Below are 24401 nucleotides of genomic sequence, written 5' to 3'. Positions count from 1 at the left end.
CTGGGCACCATTTCTGTCACCGCTGACAATATCAGACTTTGGATACAAAAAGACCCTGTCCTGGCACAACCAAAACTGCAGGTGATGGGAGAAGCAAAAGAGCCATCGCAACCAGGACTGAAATCTTTCTAGACCTGGCAAGACCAGATCACCGCACAAAGATGGCGTTTTATTATGGGAAGAATTAGTAATTGTCCCAAGTAAAGGTTGATGCCACCAGGGTCATCCAGAGAGGCCCAAAATGAAGAATTTGGTGAAAGGTTATGCCTGGTGGTCAGATTGGATGCAGATGTAGCCATGTTGGTGGTCAGTGCCCAGAGTGCCAACACGGACACAAATTACTGCCCAGCTCCCCAACATTTGAACCCTGAACTTGGTTATACATTAACTATGCAGCTCCTTTCATGGGATCAACATTGTTAGTCATTGTGGATACCCACTCAAAGTGGATGGATGTGCGTGGAGCTCATTCATTGAACGTGAGGACAATGAAAGGAAAGCTGTGAGCATCCTTTGCAATATACACACTCTCAGAAGTGTTCGTCACAGACAACGGGCTGTCATTTGCCAGTGGGGAATTAAAGTATATCCTAAAGTTGAATGGCATTCAGCATGTAAGGACGGCTCAATACTATGCATTGTCCAATGGTCTGGCAGAAAGCGCAACTCAAAATTTAAAGGCAGACTTAAAAAGAGAACAGCCTACAGCTTCACTCCATACCAAACTGTACCAGTTCCTATTTGATTATTGGACCATCCCTCATGCAACTGCAGGGATAGCTCCAGCAGAGTTGCTAATGGGCAGAAGAGTCCTGGTTAAATCTGATCTTCCTGGATATGGAGTGGGCGGCGGGGTGCGCAGTGGTGGTTAAGGTGAAATGGCATCAGGAAAGCCAATGTCCCAGAGGCCTGGAAAATTGCTAATGTAAACCCCTTACTCACCCCCCCCCCCCTCCATTTAAGAAGGGAGTTAGGCAAAAGATGGGAAGTTGCAGGCCGATTAGCCTGATCTCAGTCATAGTTAGGATTTTGGAGTTCATTGTAAAGGATGAGATTTCTGCATATTTGGAAGTGCATGATAAAACAGGCAAAATCAGCATGATTTCATCAAGCAGAGGTTATGCCTGACAAATCTATTAGAATTCTTTGAAGAGGTAATAAGCAGGTTAGACCAAGGAGAGCCAATGGATGCTAACTACCTGGACTTCAAGAACACCTTTGACAAGATGCGGCACACGATGCTGCTGAGTAAGATAAGAGCCTGTGGTGTTAGAGGCAAGGTGCTAGCATGGATAGAGGATTGGCTGTCTGGCAGAAAGCAGAGAGTGGGGATAAAAGGATATTTCTCAGGATGGCCGGCAGTGACTAGTGGTGTTCCACAAGAGTCAGTGTTGGGACCACAACTTTTCACTTTATACATTAATGATGCAGATGAAGGAACTGAGAGCATTCTGGCTAAGTTTGCAGATGATGCAAAGGTAGCTGGAAGACAGGTAGTATTAAGAAGGTGGGAAGGCTGCAGAAGGATTTAGACAGGTTAGGAAAGTGGGCAAAGAAGTGGCAGACGGAATACAACATGGTAAAGTGTGAGGTCATGCACTTTGGTAAGAAGAATAGAAGCATTGACTATCTTCTAAATGGGGAGAAAATTCAGAAACCTGAAGTGCAAAGAGACTTGGAAGACCTAGTCCAAGATTCTCTTAAGGTAAACTTATAGGTTCTGTCAGTAGTCAGGAAGGCAAATGCAACATTGGCATTTATCTTGAGAGGACTAGAATATAAAGGCAGAGATTTACTTCTGAGGCTTTATAAAGTTCTGGTCAGACCACATTTAGCGTATTGTGAACAATTTTGGGTCCCATACCTCAGAAATGATGTCATGGCCCTGGAGCAGGTCCAGGGGAGGTTCACAAGAATGATCCGAGGAATGAAAGGCTTAACATATGAGGAACATGTGAGGAGCCTGGGTCTCTACTTGATGGAGTTTAGAATGATGGGAGGGAGGGGATATAATTGAAACAGAATGCTGAACAGCCTGGAGAGGGTGGATGTTAGGTAGATGCTTCTGTTGGCAGTACAGACTAGGATCCAAGGGCATAACTTTAGAGTAAAGGGAAGACCCTTTAGAACAGAGATAAGGAGAAACTTCTTCAGCCAGAGAGTGGTGAATCTGTAGAATTCACCACCACAGAAGGCTGGGGAGGCTGGGTAATTGAGTACATTTAAGACAGAGCTAGATATGTTCTTAACTGTCAAGGGGATCAAAAGTTATTGGGAGAAAGTGGGAGAATGGAGTTGAAAAACTATTCAGCCACAATTGAATAGTCGAGCAGACTGTATGAGCCAAATGACCTAATTTCTGCTCCTTATGTCTTTGGTCTTATGTTGGATACAAGACTTGTCTGAGCAGGAGAGATGTTTACTTCAGGGGATGAAATTTGGTGCCGAAACTAGAGAAGTGCTCCTGCATGGTTAAGAGGCATGGTCAATGTGAGGCCAGGTCCTGTGACACGCAAAGTTTGGGTAGGTGAGGCAGTCCTGAACAAGCATAAGAACTATATGAAAGCAGCACACTCACAATAGGGCAGGAGCAAAGCATGTCCGGTCCCCCAGAACAACCAGAAAAACTGTCAAAACCGGTGGGTTCTCCTCCTACATCTAGCATCAAAGAAACTTCAGAGTCTGAGGTAGACGTGGTGGATGTTGCAGCCTCAATGCCTTTACAGCTTGAAGAGGATGAATTTCTTTCGAGACCCTCTGGGTGCAGAAGGCAGGCTATAGTCTGATACATCCCGCCCATATCTGAGGCTAAGTTGGAGAATCTGGACCCGGTGTGAAAATGCCCCAGAAGAGACTACAATGAAAAGAACAGGCCTAAATCCCCTGACTTAGAGGGTGAGGCATGTGGTGATTGTAATGAGGTCAGCTCGGTGGATCTCTTAGAATATGAGTACCCTGATTGAACCAGGTTAACAGCCCCATTCAGAGAGCCTTGGCTGACAGGTATAAACAGGAGTAACGGACATACTGTTCACTCTGAGAGGTGGCTTTTTGGAAGCTAGACCAGTGTCAAGTACTATGCACATGTAAATATGGGGTGACTTGGTAACGGGATACCAACCTCTGTGCAGTTAGTTCAACTCTGTCAGAAACCTAGCTACTCTTCATCATACACTCAGGAAATTGATAAACCTCAGCTGCCTATCAGGCAGAATATCGATAAAGTGACGATACTGTCACAGACAGTGTCTAATCTTGCTTTTTCGATTCTGCATGTTATACTCTGATTTTAAAGTTTGATTCCCCTAAACCTTCAGGTTTGCATATAATCTCTACACATGTCAAAACTACACTGACTATCTGGTTCATAATGTCTCCTACATCTTTGATCAGAAATCCATGGAATCTGGTGTGTGGCCAATTCAATATTGAGCACAAGAATGGCCTCCTTCTCTCAAAGGATCAACTGCAAGTGTTATTTCTCACTGTGAGCATTGCTGGTCAATAAGCAATTATTGTGCATCCTTAGTTGCTCGTAAACCGCTTTTAGGCCTTCCCTTTTATTCACATCAGCTATTGTGGATGGTGCTTTCACTTTGGTGCTAGGCTCAATTCTATAATTGTTGTCATGACGACTCACTGCTGTTGTTTAAAAATCAAACATTAAAACATCCTACCTGTCCATACCCAATGTGAATATTGATCAGTTTCATCTTCTGACAGTAAAATATTCCAAATGTTTCATTTTAATTTACCTTTAAATGATGGTTGGGTGGCAATAGGTTGAGGCCACAGGAGTTGGTGTATGTAGGACAGAGAAATCGTTGTGGCATGACAGTCAACCTGTGCACATTGCACAGTGTGAGTTTATCTGCTGTCTCTTCATAAATACTGCAGCTGCTGCCATTTTCTGCAGGTCAGAATGCAGCTGGATATAACTGAGTTTATAAGGTCACAGCACTGGGTTGGACTGGATATGGTGAGGATGGAGGCAAGTGTCTGCGAAGATTCTAACAGTAGTCCAATTCTCCGCATCTGGTATGGAAATCCAGCGAGGAATATCCAGACAGGCATCCTCACTGATGACACTAACACTACTGCATAACCATATAATGCCATGTTTGTTGGTTGGTAGGTTTGTAGGGAACATAGTGGAAAACTTCTGCATTGACAATGAAACTAAAGGACATGTGCCTCCCCACGGTAGAGCTCAAAGTCCCATAGACCTGATGAGCTAGAGTTTGAAAGGATAGTGGACTGTGTAGTAATTGCATAACAATAGCCATGTTGTGCATTGCATTGTCTCATAACAGTTTGGTGAGAAGAATAGAAAAGCTGAGTATTATTTAAATGGGGTAAGGCTGCAGAAAGCTGTGGCACGGAGGGATTTGGGGGTCCTAGTCTATGAATCACAGAAAAGCTAATATCCAAGTTCAATGGGTAAAAGGGAAGGCAGATGAATTGTTGGCCTTTATTTCAAAGGGAATAGAGTATAACAATAGGGAGATCATGGTAAAATTATACATGAGGTGTTAGTCAGTCCACAGCTTGAATACCGTGAACACTTTGGGCCTCTTATATAAAGAAAGGTGTATTCGCAAAGTAGTCTGCCCAAAGAAGTTTCACTTGGCTGACACCAGGTATGAGGACTGTCTTATGAGGAGGGTTTGAGTAGATTGGGTCTGTACCCATTGGAATATAGAAGAATGAGAGGCAACCTTATTGAAATGTGAGATTCTTAGGGGACTTCACAGGGTGGATGCGGAAAATCTGTTTTCCCTTCAACAATATCCCTAAAATTTAATTGTGGAATTTACTGCAGGCAAATTAGCTAATGCATTCTCTATCACAACTGTAGCCTCAGTTTTGAAAAACACCTCATTGACAGTGATGTGCCTCCTAATATCCTGAGATTATAAAAGGATCTACTGAAATATGTTTTTCTTACTTCGCACTTCTGTTTAAAGTACAGAATGTGGCACCAGGTGTCAGCATGATCCTACAATCTGATCTCCATACAACTGCTATAGAGTATCTGAGCTACACTGCTACACAGCAGCAGGTCCCAGGCTCAATTCTCCATTTGTTCTGAGTCAAACTGATCAGACCTTGTCAAAAGTCAGGCGACTCCCATGATTTGACCTTAATTAGCAGTTAGAGATGGGCAATAAATGTTCGCATTGCCAGTGATGCTCATATTCCTCAGTGCTTGCAGTTAGAAAAGGGCAATATTTTTTGTTCATTCACACAATGTGCGCCTCGCTGGCTGGGCCCAGCATTTACTGCCCATCCCTAGTTGCCCATGAGGAGGAGCTGGTGAGCTAACTTCTTGAACCACTGCAGTCCATCTGCTGTAGGATAGACCCAAAATGTCATTAGGGAGGAGCTCCAGGATTTTGACCCAGTGACACTAAAGAAATGGCAATATGTTTCCAAATCAGAATGATGAGTGGCTAGGAGGGGAACTTGCAGGAGGTAGTGTTCCCATATATCTCTCATAGAATCCTAGAATTTAGGCCAGCAGCTCCTGGGGTTTGTTGAATTTTAATCCCTTAAATTCCTCCAATACTTTTATTTTGCTGATATTAATTTTCACATGTTTTTATCGCCTAGATTTACCCTGTATTTTGAGTATACAACTTGGGTATTCTGCTGCAATGATAGACACAAAACTATGGATACAGGATAGGCCATTTAGGACTAAGATGGGGAGAAATGTCTTCATCCAGAGACCAGTGAGCCTGTGGACCTCTCTACTACAGAATATGGTTGAGGCTAAAACATTGAATGATTTCAAAAAGGAGTTAGATATACTTCGTAAGGCTAAAGGGATCAAATGGGGAGAAAGCAGAAACACGCGACTGAGTTGGATGATCAGCCATGATCATATTGGATGGTGGAGAAGATGTGAAGGGCTGAATGACCTACTACTGCTCTTGTTTCCTATCTTTTTGTCTGCTGCTCTTGTCCTTCTTGGATGTAATTGGCCATGGGTTTGAAAGGCACTTGGTGAATAACTGCAATGCATCTTGTAGATGCTGCTGTTGAATTGTTGTGAAAGGTTTGGGTGTTTGTGGATGTGGTGCCAATCAAATGGGCTGCTTTGTCCTGTTATAGCGTCAAGCTTCTTGAGTGTCGTTAGAGCTGTACCCATCCAGGCAAGTGGCAGTATTGCTGTATCACCCCAGCCTGATTGCAATCCAGTCCCACTTTTGTCAAAGTTTGTAGATAGTATCAAGCTGACCTGCATGAGCCAACGGCCTTCTCACACTGATGTCTGTGTTTACAGATGGGTCACTAGGGTGAGATCTTGGAGAATATATGAATGATCCATTGTCACCTGTACTTACAGTGAAAAATACAGCAAAATACAGTGACAGTTTCACTATCGCCATGATTCTGGAGCCATTTTGAATAGTTAAAGAATAATTTAAAATATAAAAAGATATATCTTAAAGAGAGTCCATAATGCTGACCCAGCTGAGTTCAAGGTCACTGTTCCTCAGGCACCATCTTTCGCTGCTGGACCTACCTCACCGACATGGCTTCCATTAATGTAGCAGCCAATACCAGGTCCTGCGCTCACCTCCTCGGTGCCACAGCCAGAGTCCCACTCCAGGTCCGCAATTGCCACCATGTTCTGGACTGCAGTGAAGCTGCCTTCCTACCACCTTCCTTGTTGATGCCATCACTGCCAATATCATGACGACTGAGCTCTCCCCAGAAGGTAAGTAAAAGCAGAAGTAAAAAGAGAAAAATAAAAAAAAACAAAAAGTGGGAAGAGTGGATGAACCCTGGGCACAGGACCCCAGGTGCTGCCTACTGTGCCAACGCCATCTTAAATGGAGCCAGAGGCTGGGTCCCTGTGGAATCATTTCTCAGAAATATGTTATTTTCATACAGAGACACAGAAAGTAGGAGCAGGTGTGGGTCATTCTGCCCTTCGAGCCTGTTCCTCTGTTCAATATCATCATGGCTGATCAGCCAACCTAATCCCATGTTCCTGTTTTTGCCCAGTATCTTTTATTTCTTTTGTCCTAAGAACTACATCTAACTCCTTAAAAATATTGAATATCAACCACTTTCTGTGGCAGAGAACTTGCACCCCTCTCTGGATGAAGAAAGTTCTCCTCATCTCAATCCTAAATGGCCTACCCCATATCTTTAAGTTGTGACCCCTGATTTTGGGACTCTCCAGTCATACGGAACATCCTTCTTGAGTTTACCCTGTCTAGGAGAACTAGAAGAGAGGAGAAGGTAAAACTATTCCCATTCAGAGGATAAACAGAAATGCCCACATTCCAACTAATGAAAGATCCCAAACTGTTCCTTTGAATCTTCCAGTTAAAACATCATTCTTGCTTTTACAAAACCAAATGTTTTGTTCTTATTCTTATATCTACTCTCTTATTAACACCTATCCTGTGGCATTGCTAGTAGAAAGTTGACCAGTTTGCTTTTTTACAACAACAATGTGTTTTCCTGCTGTTAAGGATAGAAATAGGCCAGATCCTTTCTGAATTGCTAGCCATTCCCCTCAATAGATGACTGTTCAATTTTATTGAAGGTAATTTGAAGGGGAGGATGAATTTTTAAAACCTCTGGGAACCAGGTTAGAAGGAGCCAAGAGGAAGTGACTGGCTTTCTTTTTTGAACTTGTACAGTACCACTGAAAGTATGATTGATGTGAAACTTTAATTCTGTGATAGATTTCACCCCTTCTTTCATTCCACTGTTGGGCAGTGATCCTGTGCTGAAAACTCTTCAGGACACATTTACATATCCATATCACAGGCACGGTTGTATCTTTATGAAACACTTAACTTCATTTTTAAAATTGTGGTATATTGAAAAGTGTTGAGGAGAGAGAGATTAAAGCGCCAGAAACCTACATCTCAGCCTGTAGACTCAGCCTGTGGTGTCACTACGTAGAATGACTGCTCTGAGTGGCACGTCACACATCATACTTCCTATAGTATAACGGAAGGATTGCAGCATTATATGCTGGCAGTAAACTCTGTTAAATCCAATAAGTGCAATACCAGACACCCCATCTCCCCTTCCATTTCCCCCTCCCCACAATCCCAACCACTTCTTAAACTCCATGATTTATCCAAATCCAGACAAGGATTCTTTGCAGCTGAGAAGACTGTCATGTAGACAACATGGGATCCAGAATCAAGTAAGAGACTCAAACACTTCCAACACAATTACAAGACTGTGATACTTTTTTAAAATTTGTTTGATGAATGTTTTCCTTTTCTGAATTTGTTCTACTCAGCTGGTGCTCGAGTGACAGTTAGGTGTTTGTACAGAAGTTGAGGGCTTGAAGGGAAGGAGCTGAAACCGCAATTTAGTTGATGCATGAGTTAACAGGTAGTTTTGTATTGTAGAAATGCATTTAAATAATTATTTTCTAAGTTTTATTTTACTTCTAAACTAATGTTTTAACATTTGCCAACAAATGTAATTGGCGAGAAAGTACTGGGAGATGGTAATGTTGCCTGAACACCTGAGATTGAGTCTGCACAAGAAATTAAGTTATGACAAAATGGTTGCTTGAAGAGGAAGTTAGTGCGAGATTCGTACCTTCATTGAAGGTTTGTGACCTGATAGATGCTGATCATTCTCAATGTTATCCTGTTGTGCGCACTTGTTTCATCATGTCTTCTACGTACAACACAGATTACACTCAAAAATCTGGTAGGGGCTTTTGCTTCAAAAAACAAACCATCACTCTCAGAAATAAGAAGCTTTGAAGTAACACAGACAGCTGATGTTAAATTCACTCTGTAAGGTAGTCTGTAAGAAGCTGTTCCGCCTGAGATTGGTGGTGCAGTTTGTACAAGTTCTGCCTGCTATGTACAATCTTGAAATCTGTTACAAGACACTTCTTCAATGTCATTACCTCGATATAAGCCAGCTAAATCTCCAAAAGTTGAAAATGAAAGATCCTGAACAGAGGATAAAGAAATTTGTAGAAATTTTCCCTTATACTAAAAACAATTCAAAGATCTGTGAATGCTGGAAATCAGAAACAAAAACAGAAATTGCTGGAAAACACAGCAGGTATCTGGCAGCAACTGTGGAGAGAAAGCAGAGTTGAGTTTTGGATCCCGTGACTTCTTAATTTTCCCTTATACTGTTCTTTAATAATGCCTGTTCTATTTCAAACTATTTGAAAGTGCATTTGTTTCACTAATTAGCAGTTGTATACTGTCATGAGCAGATTGGATCAATCTGAAGTTGGGTCTCTTCTAGTCTGTTCTCCTCCCCTCATGCCAGAGCGTGATCCCTGAATGGTTCCTACTTCATAGGGTGCAAGTTTCTCTGTTTCCCATTGGGTTTATTTGTGCCCCATTCAACAAAGCATTTTCAAATTGATCCTCATTTCCCTCTGGGTCATTATTATCGTACAGATTTAACACTGGGACATAGCTCATGCTGGCTTCAGAAGTGATCCATCTCCCCACCCCCTTCCTTCATATTGATCATACTTCCTTTTTGTTGAGTTATGGCTTCAGCTTTTCTTTCAGCATTGTTTCTAAAAAAATATTTTTCAGGGGTACCAGTTTTGGTACAGTCCTGTAGCCTGCAATTAGTGTTAAGCAGCAACATTAAACTAAACAAAAAAGAAACAGTTGCGTTAGGAATTTAAAGACATGGTACACAATGGAATTACACATTACAACTAACAGATCAACTGCTTCCAGCTCCTCTCCATCTAAGACTCATGTACCTTGTCCATCTCCTTGTTGTTGCTTGTCCTCTAGGTTTGTGTGAATTTACCAATGTGTTCTGCATGACATTAATATAGGTGCAGTAGTGTGCTGACTTATAAAACCTTTCACTGTATTTTTCATGTAAAAATATATGTGACATTAAATTTCTATTCCATTCTATTCTAGTCTATCCACACAATGTAAATGCAGCAATATAAGAAGCCATCTCACCCTTCTGTCTTCTTATGCAATCATTTCACTCAGTTTTTTTTATTATTTCACTAGTACAGCAATCACAGTGATAGGGGTTCAACTGCTTTGTTAACACATTCTCTAGTGCCATTGTGACCAGGACTGACTGGGGTATTAGATGTAAACATGAGGTCGAGTCTTTTGCAGCCTTCTCTTACTAGGCTGACCAGGATGACAGAGGAAGAGAAGCTGGGTGCTTGGTCACCTCCTGGATAATTACTAAATGATTGAAGACCTGGTGGATTAGTTTAAAAGTGAATACATACACAGAGCACTAGAGTACTGGTTTATTACATGTGATGATTTATCTAACCTTGCCTGTCCTGGGGTGATTGGCTCCCACTGTAGGAGCAAGAGGGATTCCAGATCTGATACCAGGCAATCCCCAAAGGGAAATTCCTGCTGAACTATGCTTGACATGGAGTGGTGGCCCTCAAGCTATAACCTCTATCTCTCTAACAGAAAGGGATCTCTACCAGCCTTCACGGTCAAATGCTAATTATGGGCAGTTAGAGGGTACGTGGAAGTCAGATGAGCACAGGATTAGGTTTTGCAAAGCGAAGTAGGGCAGGGTTACTGTAAGCATGCAGGTAACTACCAAGTGAGGTGGGCAGTCAGAGAACAAGCAAATGTTCTTCTCCCTCCATCTTCGGTCCACCTCCCCCTCTCTTCCTATTTATTTCAGAACCCTCTCCCCATCCCCCTCTCTGATGAAGGGTCTAGGCCCGAAATGTCAGCTTTTGTGCTCCTGAGATGCTGCTGGGCCTGCTGTGTTCATCCAGCCTCACATTTTATTATCTTGGCCCCTCAGGTGCAGCTTGGTCCAGTCTGTGAACTGTCGCTGTGTGCAGAATGTCCCTCCTTCAACCTTTCAATGTTAGTTGCAGGTGTGCTCTGCAAGGCAAGCCTGTGCTCCCAGAGCACGCTGCCAGTGCACAGCTGAAATGCCAGAATGATCATGGTGGGTTGCCTGGTTTCCAATGCCAGTGCGCATGGACAAAAAAATACATTTGGCTGTGGCCAGCGAATGTCAGTGTTCACACTCTGAAATATCCAGTGTTGAACATGGAGGTCATTTGAATCTTGATATGCCACATGTGAAAAGCACAAAAGAAGCAGTGAGATGATTTAACCATCAAGATTGGCTTCACTGCACTTGTTGCCCAATTCTGCCGCACATCTAGCCTTACCTCATGTGGCTCATCCTCCTGTAAGATTCTGCCAGTGTATCTGTAAAAGATTATGTGAGAGTGTCTGTGTGTGTGAGAATTTGGGAAAGTATGTTTAAAGCACACACACACATTTTCACTTTACTCAGAGAGTAGTAAGGGAATGGAACGCTTTGCCTACAACGGTAGTAGATTCGCCAACTTTAAGGACATTTAAGTCATCATTGGATAAGCATATGGACGTACATGGAATAGTGTAGGTTAGATGGGCTTGAGATTGGTATGACAGGTCGGCACAACATCAAGGGCCGAAGGGCCTGTATTGTGCTGTAATGCTCAATGCTCTATGTTCTATTTCACGTTCATAGTCATTCTCAAGTTCACATACACCCAATCATAGTTTGATTACAATAGATAGTTGTTTTCCTGTTAAAGGAAAAAAACCTAGTTTGTGTGTATTTTTTTAACCTCAATTAGTCAGTTAGATAAAATTGGCCAATCAGCAATTTAATCAATTGTTTGCATTTGTGACAGCAACAGGAATACTGAGGCTTGATTTCCAGGTCACTACCTCAGTGACTTGTGTCAAAGTTTGGGGAACATTGAGGATTTTGTAACAAAAACAGTGTAAGATTGGATGTGGCATTAGAGTAAATGATAAAGATTAAAAGATTGAACAACAGATTTATACAGGACGAAAAGGTGGCACCAGAAGCTGCTAAAAGAGAGATGGCAGAGTTGTCAGAGATGTTGGAGAAATATAGTCCAAGGAGTGAGACATCAGAGTCAGTTCATATCGAAATCAGTTTAAACGTGATGAAATATTAAAGCCACTTGAAATGTAAAAAGAAATTAAGAAGCTAGAGATGGCAAAGAAAGATAAGGAAAGGGAGTCAGAATTGAAATGAGAAGAATGGAACTAGAGATACAGAAGAGAAGAAAGGAATTAAAGCTTAGAATGAAGCATAATGTGTTTGTGCCAGTTGTTGCACTGGGGTGGACAAGGTCAGAAGTCACACAATGCCAGGTTATGGGCCAACGAGTTGAAAGCTTTTGATTTCAAATAGAACAAAACAGTAAGGAAGGAATCCTCAGAAGCTGAAGTCATAATGGAAATTCTAATCTTAATTTTAAAGTCCAGTAAGAAAATGTTTCAGTTTGTGCAGGCCCTATAGAAATTTGATGAAAAGAATGTGAACGCATTCTTTAAGCCATTTGAGAAAAAGCAAACCAGATTAAATAACTGAATGAAACTAGGCATTGCCCAAACAGAATAACTTGACATTTAGAGCACAGGAAATTTGTGTTTCATTATGAGAAGGGGCTCTTAAGGGTTATGGTGCTGTAATGTTATTCTGGATGCATAGGAGCTAGTTCCAGAAGCACACAGGCAAAAGCTTGGAAATTTAAGAAAATTTACATTGAATTTGAAAGGATTAAACAAGTAATATTGACATGCAGAAATGAGCATCAGGAGTTGTAGCCATGTATAAAGTTTTCAGAAATATCGTTCTCTTGGAAGAATTTAAAACTCGCGAGCATTTTATGTTAAGAACCCATGTTCAAGAGTTGCACCTGCTAAACAGGTAGCAGAGATGGCCAATATTTAGGATCTGATACATAAAACTAGACTTGTTTGTTTTGTCACCCCATAAACTTGAGAAGGACAGACAATGGGCAAGTGAAAGGAAGGCAATTACCCATGGTAAAAAAAAGGGCAGCTAGGAATGGCCAAGATGCCCTCCTCAGACCAGAAAGACAGAATATTGAGAGGCCAGGACAATGGACATGGAGAAGATGTTTCCAGTAGTAGGAAAGGCTAGGACCTGAAACAACAGCCTCAAAGTGGAGTAATGACTCTTTAGAACTGAAATGAGAAGGAATTTCTTCAGCCAAAGCATAGTTAATGCATGCAACTCTTGCTGCAGAGGACTGTGAAGGCCAAGTCATTGAGTCTTTTTACAACAGAATTGGAAAGGTTCTTGATTGGTAAGAGGATCAAAGGTTACGAGGCAGAGGTTGGAGAATTAGCTTGAGAAACTTATCAGCCGTGTTCAAATGGCAGAGCAGACTCAATGGGCTGAATGGCCTAATTCTGCTCCTGTACCTTATGGTCTTATGGAAAAAAAGGAACTGAGGATGGAGGTGGAAATTGAAGGCCCAAGTGTTAATTCAGTTTTAATAAATTGGAATTGTCTAGTTCAGAATGGTAAAAGTTGCAAAGGAAGCCCATGATACTTATCGGGGTTCATAAGAGTGAGTCCAGAAAGAGACCTCAAAAGGCAAACATCACAGATCAAACTGTAGCTTTAACTACAAGACTGGAAAGATAGACTGGAGGAGTGAATAAGGTCAATAAGAGATATGAAGGATTTTTGTCAAAACGATCTAGCCGAACCTGGGGATTTAAGGAATTAAGGAAAAATGGGGGCTGCTCAAACTGGAACAGTGGTTGTAGGAATTGTTAACTGTAGGAGTTGTTCAGAAATTATTCATGAACAGAGTTGACTTGCTCCTTGGTAATGATTTGACTGAGGTAAAGGGTATGGCTCCACCCATAATCATGGAAAGTCTGAGGTTAAAGAGACAGAACAGTTACCGGAACAGATTCCAGGTATTTGCCCATTGTTGTAATGACCGGAGCAATTATTAAAGAAAGTCCATCACCAGAGGTCACAGTCATACCACATGTGGAAGTTAGACCAGAAGTTTCCTGAGAGAAGGGGATAATTCAAAGGAAGTATTTGACAGGTCTTCATTAATTGAGGCTCAGATCTGGAGTTAAATTTTAAGTTAGCACCGACAGTTTACATTCATGCTAAAGCTAAGGAAGTTCTGGAGTGCTATTGTTATTATGAGCAGAACTCTGATGAGAAACTGGAGACCTATGTTCCCCAAAACCATTTTTCAGCTGCATGGTCCTCCATAGGAGAACAGCTGTGGGGTCCATGTGGAGCAGAGTCTCACACATGTGAAAGTCAATGTCACAGCACACGTTTTTGTAAAAACGTATTGTCTATCCTAAGTATGAAGGCATATAAAGACCACGTTAGCTTTTCTGAACGATGGGCTAAAGTAGGAAAGGATGCTGCTGTAAACCAAGAAGACTGTGCGTGTCTCCCGCATTTCCCGTGACACATCCCTCACACCCCGCCCCCGCCACAACCGCCCCAAGAGGATCCCCCTCGTTCTCACACACCACCCTACCAACCTCCGGATACAACGCATTATCCTCCGACACTTCCGCCATTTACAATTCGACCCCACCACCCAAGACATTTTTCCATCCCCCCCCCCTGTCTGCTTTCCGGAGAGACCACTCTCTCTGTGACTCCCTTGTTCGCTCCACACTGCCCTCCAACCCCACCACATCCGGCACCTTCCCCTGCAACCGCAGGAAATGCTACACTTGCCCCCACACCTCCTCCCTCACCCCCATCCCAGGCCCCAAGATGACATTCCACATTAAGCAGAGGTTCACCTGCACATCTGCCAATGTGGTATACTGCATCCACTGTACCCGGTGCGGCTTCCTCTACATTGGGGAAACCAAGCGGAGGCTTGGGGACCGCTTTGCAGAACACCTCCGCTCAGTTCGCAACAAACAACTGCACCTCCCAGTCGCAAACCATTTCCACTCCCCCTCCCATTCTCTTGATGACATGTCCATCATGGGCCTCCTGCACTGCCACAATGATGCCACCCGAAGGTTGCAGGAACAGCAACTCATATTCCGCCTGGGAACCCTGCAGCCTAATGGTATCAATGTGGACTTCACCAGTTTCAAAATCTCCCCTTCCCCTACTGCATCCCTAAACCAGCCCAGTTCATCCCCTCCCCCCACTGCACCACACAACCAGCCCAGCTCTTCCCCCCCACCCACTGCATCCCAAAACCAGTCCAACCTGTCTCTGCCTCCCTAACCAGTTCTTCCTCTCACCCATCCCTTCCTCCCACCCCAAGCCACACCCCCAGCTACCTACTAACCTCATCCCACCTCCTTGACCTGTCTGTCTTCCCTGGACTGACCTATCCCCTCCCTACCTCCCCACCTACACTCTCTCCACCTATCTTCTTTACTCTCCATCTTCGGTCCGCCTCCCCCTCTCTCCCTATTTATTCCAGTTCCCTCCCCCCATCCCCCTCTCTGATGAAGGGTCTAGGCCCGAAACGTCAGCTTTTGTGCTCCTGAGATGCTGCTTGGCCTGCTGTGTTCATCCAGCCTCACATTTTATTATCTTAGACTGTGGAAGAAGATGCTTACAGTTTTGAACATGAGCAACTGGAACACATCATGAATTGTGTTTACAAGCAGTGAGGGTAAATTCCAGATGGATTGGTACCACCTTCATGTATTCAGCATAGTTTTGCACAAGACAGTCTTTTCATTGGTTTTGAATCAGGACCAATTATAGTGGACACAGGAGAGTTCAGCATAATATAACCTGATTGGTTTCTACCCACGTGACCCTAGCCAGGGCATATAGTCAATACACAAAGAGAATGCACCTAAATTACACTCTCCACCTAGTGTAGGAAGTAACAGGAAGAATGCAAAAGTAGCTGTTCTCACCTACTATTTACATGTAATCTCTTCCCTCTGTAAATAGTCTAATGAAAGGAGATGGGGAAAAAAAACACTTTCAGAGTCTCTGGAAGAGCAAATCCTCAATCAGTGAATGAAAGACTGAGAATTGCTATACTTCAACTATCCTTCGTGAGAATCGCTGTCACCATAACCTTCCTTTGTGAGAATCACTGTAAGCGTAACCTTCCTTAGTGCGAGTCGCTGTAACCGTAACCTTCCTGATTGAGAATCGCTGTAGCCATAACCAACCTTTATGAGAATCGCTGTAACCGTAACCTTCCTTCGTGAGAATCACTGCTACCATAACCTTCCTTCGTGAGAATCACTGTAACCGTAACCTTCTAGACTGAGAGTCGCTGTAACTGTAACTCTCCTTAGTGAGAATCGCTGTAGCCGTAACTTTCCTAACTGAGAGTCACTGTAGCCGTAACCATCCCTCGTGAGAATCGCTGTAACCGCAAACTTCCAGACTGAGAATCGCTGTAACCGTAACCTTCCTTAGTGAGAATCGCTGTAACCATAACCTTCCTTAGTGGGAATCACTGTAACCGTAACCTTCCAGATTGGGAAGCGCTGTAGCCATAACCATCCAGACTGAGAATCGTTGTAACCGTAACCCTCCTTAGTGACAATCACTGTAACCGTAACCTTCCTGAGTGAGAATCACGGTAATCGTAACCTTCTTTTGTGAGAATCACTGTAGCGGTACCCTCCTTAGTGAGAATCACAGTAACTGTAACCTTCCTTCGTGAGAGACGCTGTAACCGTAACCTTCCTTCGTGGGAATCACTGTAACCGTAACCTTCCAGACTGAGAATCGCTGTAACCATATCCTTCCTGATTGAGAGTCGCTGTAATTGTAACCTTCGTTCGTAAGAATCGCTGTAACTGTAACCTTCCTTAGTGAGAATCCCTGTAACCGTAACCTTCCTGAGTGAGAATCGCTGTAATCATAACCTTCCTTTATGAGAATCACTGTAGCTGTAACCTTCCTTAGTGAGAATCACAGTAACTGTAACCTTCCTTTGTGAGAGACGCTGTAACCGTAACCTTCCTTCGTGAGAATCACTATAACCATATCCTTCCTTCGTGGGAATCACTGTAACCGTAACCTTCCAGACTGAGAATCGCTGTAACCGTATCCTTCCTGATTGAGAGTCGCTGTAATTGTAACCTTCGTTCGTAAGGATCGCTGTAACTGTAACCTTCCTTAGTGAGAATTCCTGTAACCGTAACCTTCCTGAGTGAGAATCGCTGTAACCGAAATCTTCCTTCGTGGGAATTGCTGTAACCGTAACCTACCAGACTGAGAATCGCTGTAACCGTAACCCTCCTTAGTGAGAATCACTGTAACCATAACCTTCCTTTGTGAGAATCCCTGTAACCGTAACCTTCCTTCGTGAGAATCGCTGTAGACGTAAACTTCCAGACTGAGAATCACTGTAACCATAACCTTCCTTCATGAGAATCACTGTAACCATAACCCTCCTTAGTGAGAATCACTGTAACCGAAACCTTCTTTTGTGAGAATCACTGTAGCGGTACCCTCCTTAGTGAGAATCACAGTAACTGTAACCTTCCTTCGTGAGAGACGCTGTAACCGTAACCTTCCTTCGTGAGAATCACTGTAACCATATCCTTCCTTCGTGGGAATCACTATAACCGTAACCTTCCAGACTGAGAATCGCTGTAACCATATCCTTCCTGATTGAGAGTCGCTGTAATTGTAACCTTCGTTCGTAAGAATCGCTGTAACTGTAACCTTCCTTAGTGAGAATCCCTGTAACCGTAACCTTCCTGAGTGAGAATCGCTGTAATCATAACCTTCCTTTATGAGAATCACTGTAGCTGTAACCTTCCTTAGTGAGAATCACAGTAACTGTAACCTTCCTTTGTGAGAGACGCTGTAACCGTAACCTTCCTTCGTGAGAATCACTATAACCATATCCTTCCTTCGTGGGAATCACTGTAACCATAACCTTCCAGACTGAGAATCGCTGTAACCGTATCCTTCCTGATTGAGAGTCGCTGTAACTGTAACCTTCGTTCGTAAGAATCGCTGTAACTGTAACCTTCCTTAGTGAGAATTCCTGTAACCGTAACCTTCCTGAGTGAGAATCGCTGTAACCGAAATCTTCCTTCGTGGGAATTGCTGTAACCGTAACCTTCCAGACTGAGAATCGCTGTAACCGTATCCTTCCTGATTGAGAATCACTGTAACCATAACCTTCCTTTGTGAGAATCCCTGTAACCGTAACCTTCCTTCGTGAGAATCGCTGTAGCTGTAAACTTCCAGACTGAGAATCACTGTAACCATTACCTTCCTTCATGAGAATCACTGTAACCATAACCCTCCTTAGTGAGAATCACTGTAACCAAAACCTTCCTTACTGAGAATCGCTGTAACCGTAACCTTCCTTCGTGAGAATCGCTGTAGCCGTAAACTTCCAGACTGAGAATCACTGTAACCATAACCTTCCTTCATGAGAATCACTGTAACCATAACCCTCCTTAGTGAGAATCACTGTAACCAAAACCTTCCTTACTGAGAATCGCTTTAACCGTAAACTTCCTGAGTGAGAATCGCTGTAACCGAAACCTTCCTTACTGAGAATCACACTAACCATAACCTTCCTTAGTGAGAATGACTGTAAACGTAACCTTCCTGAGTGAGAATCACTGTAACTGTAACCTTCCTTTATGAGAATCACTGTAACCGAAACCTTTCTTACTGAGAATCACAGTAACCATAACCTTCCTTCATGAGAATTGCTGAAACCGTAACCTTCCTTAGTGAGAATCGCTGTAACCATAACCTTCCTTGGTGAGAATCACTGTAACCATAACCCTCCTTAGTGAGAATCACTGTAACCGAAACCTTCCTTACTGAGAATCGCTGTAACCGTAATCTTCCTTCGTGAGAATCACTGTAAACGTAACCTTCCTGAGTGAGAATCACTGTAACCTTCCTGACTGGGAATCACTGTAACCGAAACCTTCCTTAGTGAGAATCACTGTAAACGTAACCTTCCTGAGTGAGAATCACTGTAACTGTAACCTTCCTGACTGGGAATCACTGTAACCAAAACCTTTCTTACTGAGAATCACTGTAACCATAACCTTCCTTCATGAAAATTGCTGAAACCATAAACTTCCTTAGTGAGAATCACTATAAACGTAACCTTCCTGAGTGAGAATCGCTGTAACCAAAACCTTCCTTACTGAGAATCACTGTAACCGTAACCTTCCTGAGTGAGAATCGCTGTAACCGAAACCTTCCTTACTGAGAATCACACTAACTATAACCTTCCTTAGTGAAAATCTCTGTAACTGTAGCCTCCCTGACTGAGAATCACTGTAACTGAAACCTTTCTTAGCGAGAATCACTGTAACCGAAACCTTCCTTACTGAGAATCACACTAACTATAACCTTCCTTAGTGAAAATCTCTGTAACTGTAGCCTCCCTGACTGAGAATCACTGTAACCGAAACCTTCCGTCATCATTACAGGTTTGATGCAGAGGTGCTCGTTTTGGACTGGGGTGGACAATGTGAGAAGTCACATGACACCAGGTTATAGTGCAACAGGTTATGTGAAATCATAAGCTTTTGGAGCACTGCTCCTTCATCAGCTGAAGTGACACTCAGTCAATTAATGGTTTCCTCAAGCTTTCACTTAGTCATGAATCTGGCAAGAGTGGGGCTTTATTTCTACATTATTCATCCCAGGCTGTCATTCCTGGTCTAGGGGAGGTGGTGGAGGTAGGGTGAAGTGGTGGGCATTGGTTGTGTGTGTGTGTGATAGAGAAAGAGAGTCTGTGTGAATGTGACAGTGTGTGAGAAACAGTCTATATGAATCTATGTGTATGAGAGACAGCCTGTGTGTGTGTGAGCGAGAGTCTGTGTGAATGTGTGTGTGTGTCTGATAGAGAGGGGGGCAGTCTGTGTGAGTGGAAATGTGTGTGTGAGAGAGATTGTTTGTATCAGTGGTTGTGACAGATGTGAGTGTGTGTGAGACACAGTCTGTGAATGTGAGAGTTTGTGTGTGTGAGAGACAGAGCAAGAGAAAGTATGTGAGAGTGTGTAAAAGTGTCATCGTGTATATTTATTTTCAGAGAAAGCCCGGAAAGGACATTTGAGTTGTTTATTGAGGCCTCCTGTCCAAAATCATTCGATGTTGGTGAGTGAGAAAAATTGTTGAATATAAATCCTGAAAAGTTGTTCAATCTTAAATGTATCTGCACATGTTCTCATGAGATGAATATAAACAAATGCATTTGGTCCTGTCCAATCAAACTCACAAATTTGCCTCAACTGCAGATCTTACTTTCTGAATTCCTTTTACCTGCCTTTAGTCATATCCTTTATCATTGTTATCTCACACAAATATTTTTAAAGATTTGAATAACTTATTATTAACACATCGCTCATCTTTAGGGAAGAGAGCTCATATTTCCATTTCATTTTTGTGTGTTGAAGGGGTGCTTCCAGACTGAACATTGCTGTCGATTCCACTCCTCTCCACCATCACCACCATCAGATGAATGGTTTCTTTATGTCTATGGTATTGAACCATTAATTAACTTGAAGTGTGTCAACAAGATTACACCTCAATCTTCTAATCATGAACCAAGTCTACGCAACCTTGTTACTTATCTGTCCAACCATGTTGGGCCTAACATGTTGCACCTTAAAATCATGACAGAGCGGACTGAGCTAGTACGCTCATGCTGTGGTCGAGCAATTACCAAATGCTACAGGAAACAAGTTTGCACAGACTCAGCACCCTGAACCCACTCGTTCCTCTCAAGCTCATGTTAGGGGATTTTGCTTAAATTTAGTTCATTTTTTACACAATAATATCCAATTTTACAAAACCTGTGGCATAGCTGAAAAAGAGGCAGCTCACTGGCAGCATATCTTCGACCAAATTCTCCCTTCAACATATTCTGTAAGTGGTGCCTATCCTCAGCTCCCTTTTCCTTTCATAGAGTCACACAGCATAAAAATAGGCCCTTCCGCCCACCATGTCTATGCCAATCAGTAACACCAAACTATACTAATCCAATTTACCTGCAGTTGGTCCATAGCCTACTATGCCCTGGCATTTTAAGTGCTCATCCATATTCTTCTTAAATGTTGCCAAAGTACCTGCCTCCATCACCCTCTCAAGCAGCATGTTCCATATTTCTCTCGCCCTCTGGGTGAAAAAGCTTTTCCCCATAACCACCTGCTCCTCACCTTAAACATATCCCCTCTGGTCCTAGACACATCTACCATGAGGAAGGGATTTTCATGATCGACTCTGTCTTTGCCTGTCATAATTTTGTCTCCCTCCCTCCTCTGCTGTGAGGAGAACAAACCCAGACTATCCAGCCTCTCCTCATAACTGAGCCTTTCCTTCCCAGACAACATCCTGGTGAATCTCCTCTGCATCCTCTCTAGTGCAATCACATCTTTCTGATAATGTGGCAACCAGAACTGCAGACAGTATTCCATCTGAGACCTAATCAATGTTTCATAAAGTTGTGACAGGACCTCCTTGTTCCTATATTCTAAGTCCAGGCTAACGAAAGCAGACACCCTATATATCTTAGATAATAGGAACTGCAGATGCTGGAGAATCCAAGATAATAAAATGTGAGGCTGGATGAACACAGCAGGCCAAGCAGCATCTCAGGAGCACAAAAACTGACGTTTCGGGCCTAGATTAAGCAGAGGTTCACCTGCACATCTGCCAATGTGGTATACTGCATCCACTGTACCCGGTGTGGCCCCCTCTACATTGGAGAAACCAAGCGGAGGCTTGGAGACCGCTTTGCAGAACACCTCCGCTCAGTTTGCAACAAACAACTGCACCTCCCAGTCGCAAACCATTTCCACTCCCCCTCCCATTCTTTAGATGACATGTCCATCATGGGCCTCCTGCACTGCCACAATGATGCCACCGAAGGTTGCAGGAACAGCAACTCATATTCCGCCTGGGAACCCTGCAGCCTAATGGTATCAATGTGGACTTCACCAGTTTCAAAATCTCCCCTTCCCCAACTGCATCCCTAAACCAGCCCAGTTCGTCCCCTCCCCCCACTGCACCACACAACCAGCCCAGCTCCTCCCCTCCACCCACTGCATCCCAAAACCAGTCCAAACCTCTGCCTCCCTAACCCATCCTTCCTCTCACCCATCCCTTCCTCCCACCCCAAGCCACACCCCCATCTACCTACTAACCTCATCCCACCTCCTTGACCTGTCCGTCTTCCCTGGACTGACCTATCCCCTCCCTACCTCCCCACCTATACTCTCTCCACCTATCTTCTTTTCTCTCCATCTTCGGTCCGCCTCCCCCTCTCTCCCTATTTATTCCAGAACCCTCATCCCATCCCCCTCTCTGATGAAGGGTCTAGGCCCGAAACGTCAGCTTTTGTGCTCCTGAGATGCTGCTTGGCCTGCTGTGTTCATCCAGCCTCATATTTTATTACCCTATATATCTTTACACTTTATTATCTTGGATTCTCCAGCATCTGCAGTTCCCATTATCACCCTGTATACCTTCTTCACCACCCTGTCTGCCAGTGCTGACACCTTCAAGGAACTATGGAAGTGTATACCAATGTCACTTTGTTCCTCAGAACTCCCTAGGGACCTGTCATTCATTGGGAAATCCTTCCATTATTAGACCTCTCAAAATGCATCACCTCACACTAAGTGGGATTAAATCCATCTGCCATTGCTCTGCCTAATTTATCAGCCGATCAATATCAGATTATAGCCAGAGAACATCCTCCTCACCATCAACAACACCAACAATTTTCATGTCATCTGCAAACTTACTAATTATACCTTCTATATTCACATTCAAATTGTTTATGTACATGACAACTAGCAAGGATCCCAGCATCAAGCCTTGTGGTTCACCACTGGTCACAGGCCTCCAATTGCATTTGTTGAACTTCAGAACCCAAAGTCCTGTCCTATCCCCACCAGACATCAAAACTTCAGGAAACATAAAACTGGTCCTGTCTGGTCCTGTGGAATTCTCCTCTTCATATATCAACCTAGATCTCTGACTCTGAAGTACAGATTCCTGACTCACTGCAACTAGTTGAAAAGGAACATCAGTCCATGTCTGAATGCAGCAAATTCTGGACAATATCCAGGCTTGGGCTGACAAGTGGCAAGTAACACCAGCACTACACAAATACCAGGTAATGACCATCTCCAGCAAAAGACAATCATTGTGTTTTAAATTCAATGACATCATTATTGCTGAACCCCTCTTTCAACATCCTGGGGGTTACCATTGACCAAAAGCTGAACTGCACCAGCCATATAAATACAATGGGTGCAAGAACAAGTCAGAGGATAGGGTTGCTGCGGTGAGTAACTACCCTCCTGTCTCCCTAGAGCCTGCCTGCCATCTACAAGGCACAAGTCAGGAGTGTGATGGAATACTCTTCACTTGCCTGGATGAGTGCAGCCCCAACAACACTCAAGAAGTTTGATACCATCAAGACAAAGCAATCCATTTGATTGGCACCATACCACTGTGCAATTCCCTCAGACTCCCTCTCTGAATCTGCTTCTCCACTCTTCTGTTTTGAGACCCTCTTTAAAACCTATTTCTTGGTCACCTGTTTTAAATTTCTACATGTTGCCTGATGTCAAGTTTTTGTTTGGTATCACTACTGTGAAGTACCTTGGGTGGTTTTGCAATGTTAAAGATGTTATAACAGATATCATTTAGGCATGTGACTTGCACACACCAGGAAGATCCCAGTTTCAATTCCTGTTCTCAAATGAATTAAGCTGACTTCAGCCAGGGTGAGACCAGAGGGCTGGGTGATTGATCTTACTTGGAGTGGCGTGGAAGCCCTGAGCATTGTGATTGGTCTGGGTATATGTGTAGACAGGACTTGCTGGGCAGTGATGTCTCCTGTGGTCAAATAGCCAGCCCCTGCATGTTCAGAAATATGGAATGGTCACCTGAATAGTGGTATACAAGGCTGCCACTGTCCAAACACAAGGGCTTTGGGAGGAGGAAAGGTGAAATCCAAAGGCATGAAACAGGTGGAGTGGCTCCTGTTGTTGGGGGCTCAATGTCTGATAGCTTTCTGTCGATTGGACTTAGAACTGTTGTGCTTAAGCCACAAGATTCCTGCTGAGCTCATCATCAACATGCAAAGGGGACAAAAGTACCCACAAAATATCATCTCCACAATTCAGGAAGCTTACTGTTAACGCAGAAAGTAACTGTAGCTGGAGAATAGGTCATGTGCTGTCAGGGGATGGGAAGACAAAACAAGATGCTTTGAGCAGACATATTATATTTAAATAAACCTGAATCACCAGCTAATCAGTTCCAGTTAACGAGCAGCCCCATCTTGTATTAAAACCACATCCTGTCTGTGAGGAAACAGGCCCAACTCTTTGCTGGTGCAGTTCAGGGATTTCTCACAAATGCTCCACTACTGCATGTGGTTTTCTCCTTTTCTTCCATCCTCTCCTGAAGATGCTGACTCTTGCTGTGCACAGATATACTGGGATGGGCATGCTGTGGTGCCCAGCCCAATTCCTGATTATAGTTGCAGAAAAAACAAGCAGCATACAATCCACAAACACTATACTGGCAAACTGGTACATTCACTGGGTATTGCAGCCTTCCCATCCTTC

General features: G+C 43.4%; 1 protein-coding gene across 2 annotated transcripts in view; it reads left to right on the top strand.

Annotated features, from left to right (window-relative positions):
- The first annotated feature begins 7987 nt into the window (after positions 1-7987).
- Positions 7988-24401, top strand: part of dennd1c (DENN domain containing 1C) — an 81896-nt gene continuing 65482 nt past the window's right edge. For both annotated transcript variants that reach the window (XM_059639868.1, XM_059639867.1), the window contains exons 1-2: positions 7988-8182; positions 19847-19911. In XM_059639868.1, coding sequence (XP_059495851.1) covers positions 8166-8182; positions 19847-19911 — 82 coding nt within the window. In that variant the 5' untranslated portion in view covers positions 7988-8165. The remainder of the gene's footprint in view (positions 8183-19846; positions 19912-24401) is intronic.

The sequence above is a fragment of the Stegostoma tigrinum genome, chromosome 35, assembly GCF_030684315.1.
Source record: "Stegostoma tigrinum isolate sSteTig4 chromosome 35, sSteTig4.hap1, whole genome shotgun sequence".
Lineage (NCBI taxonomy): Eukaryota > Metazoa > Chordata > Chondrichthyes > Orectolobiformes > Stegostomatidae > Stegostoma > Stegostoma tigrinum.
This window is presented reverse-complemented; position numbering and strand designations above follow the sequence as displayed.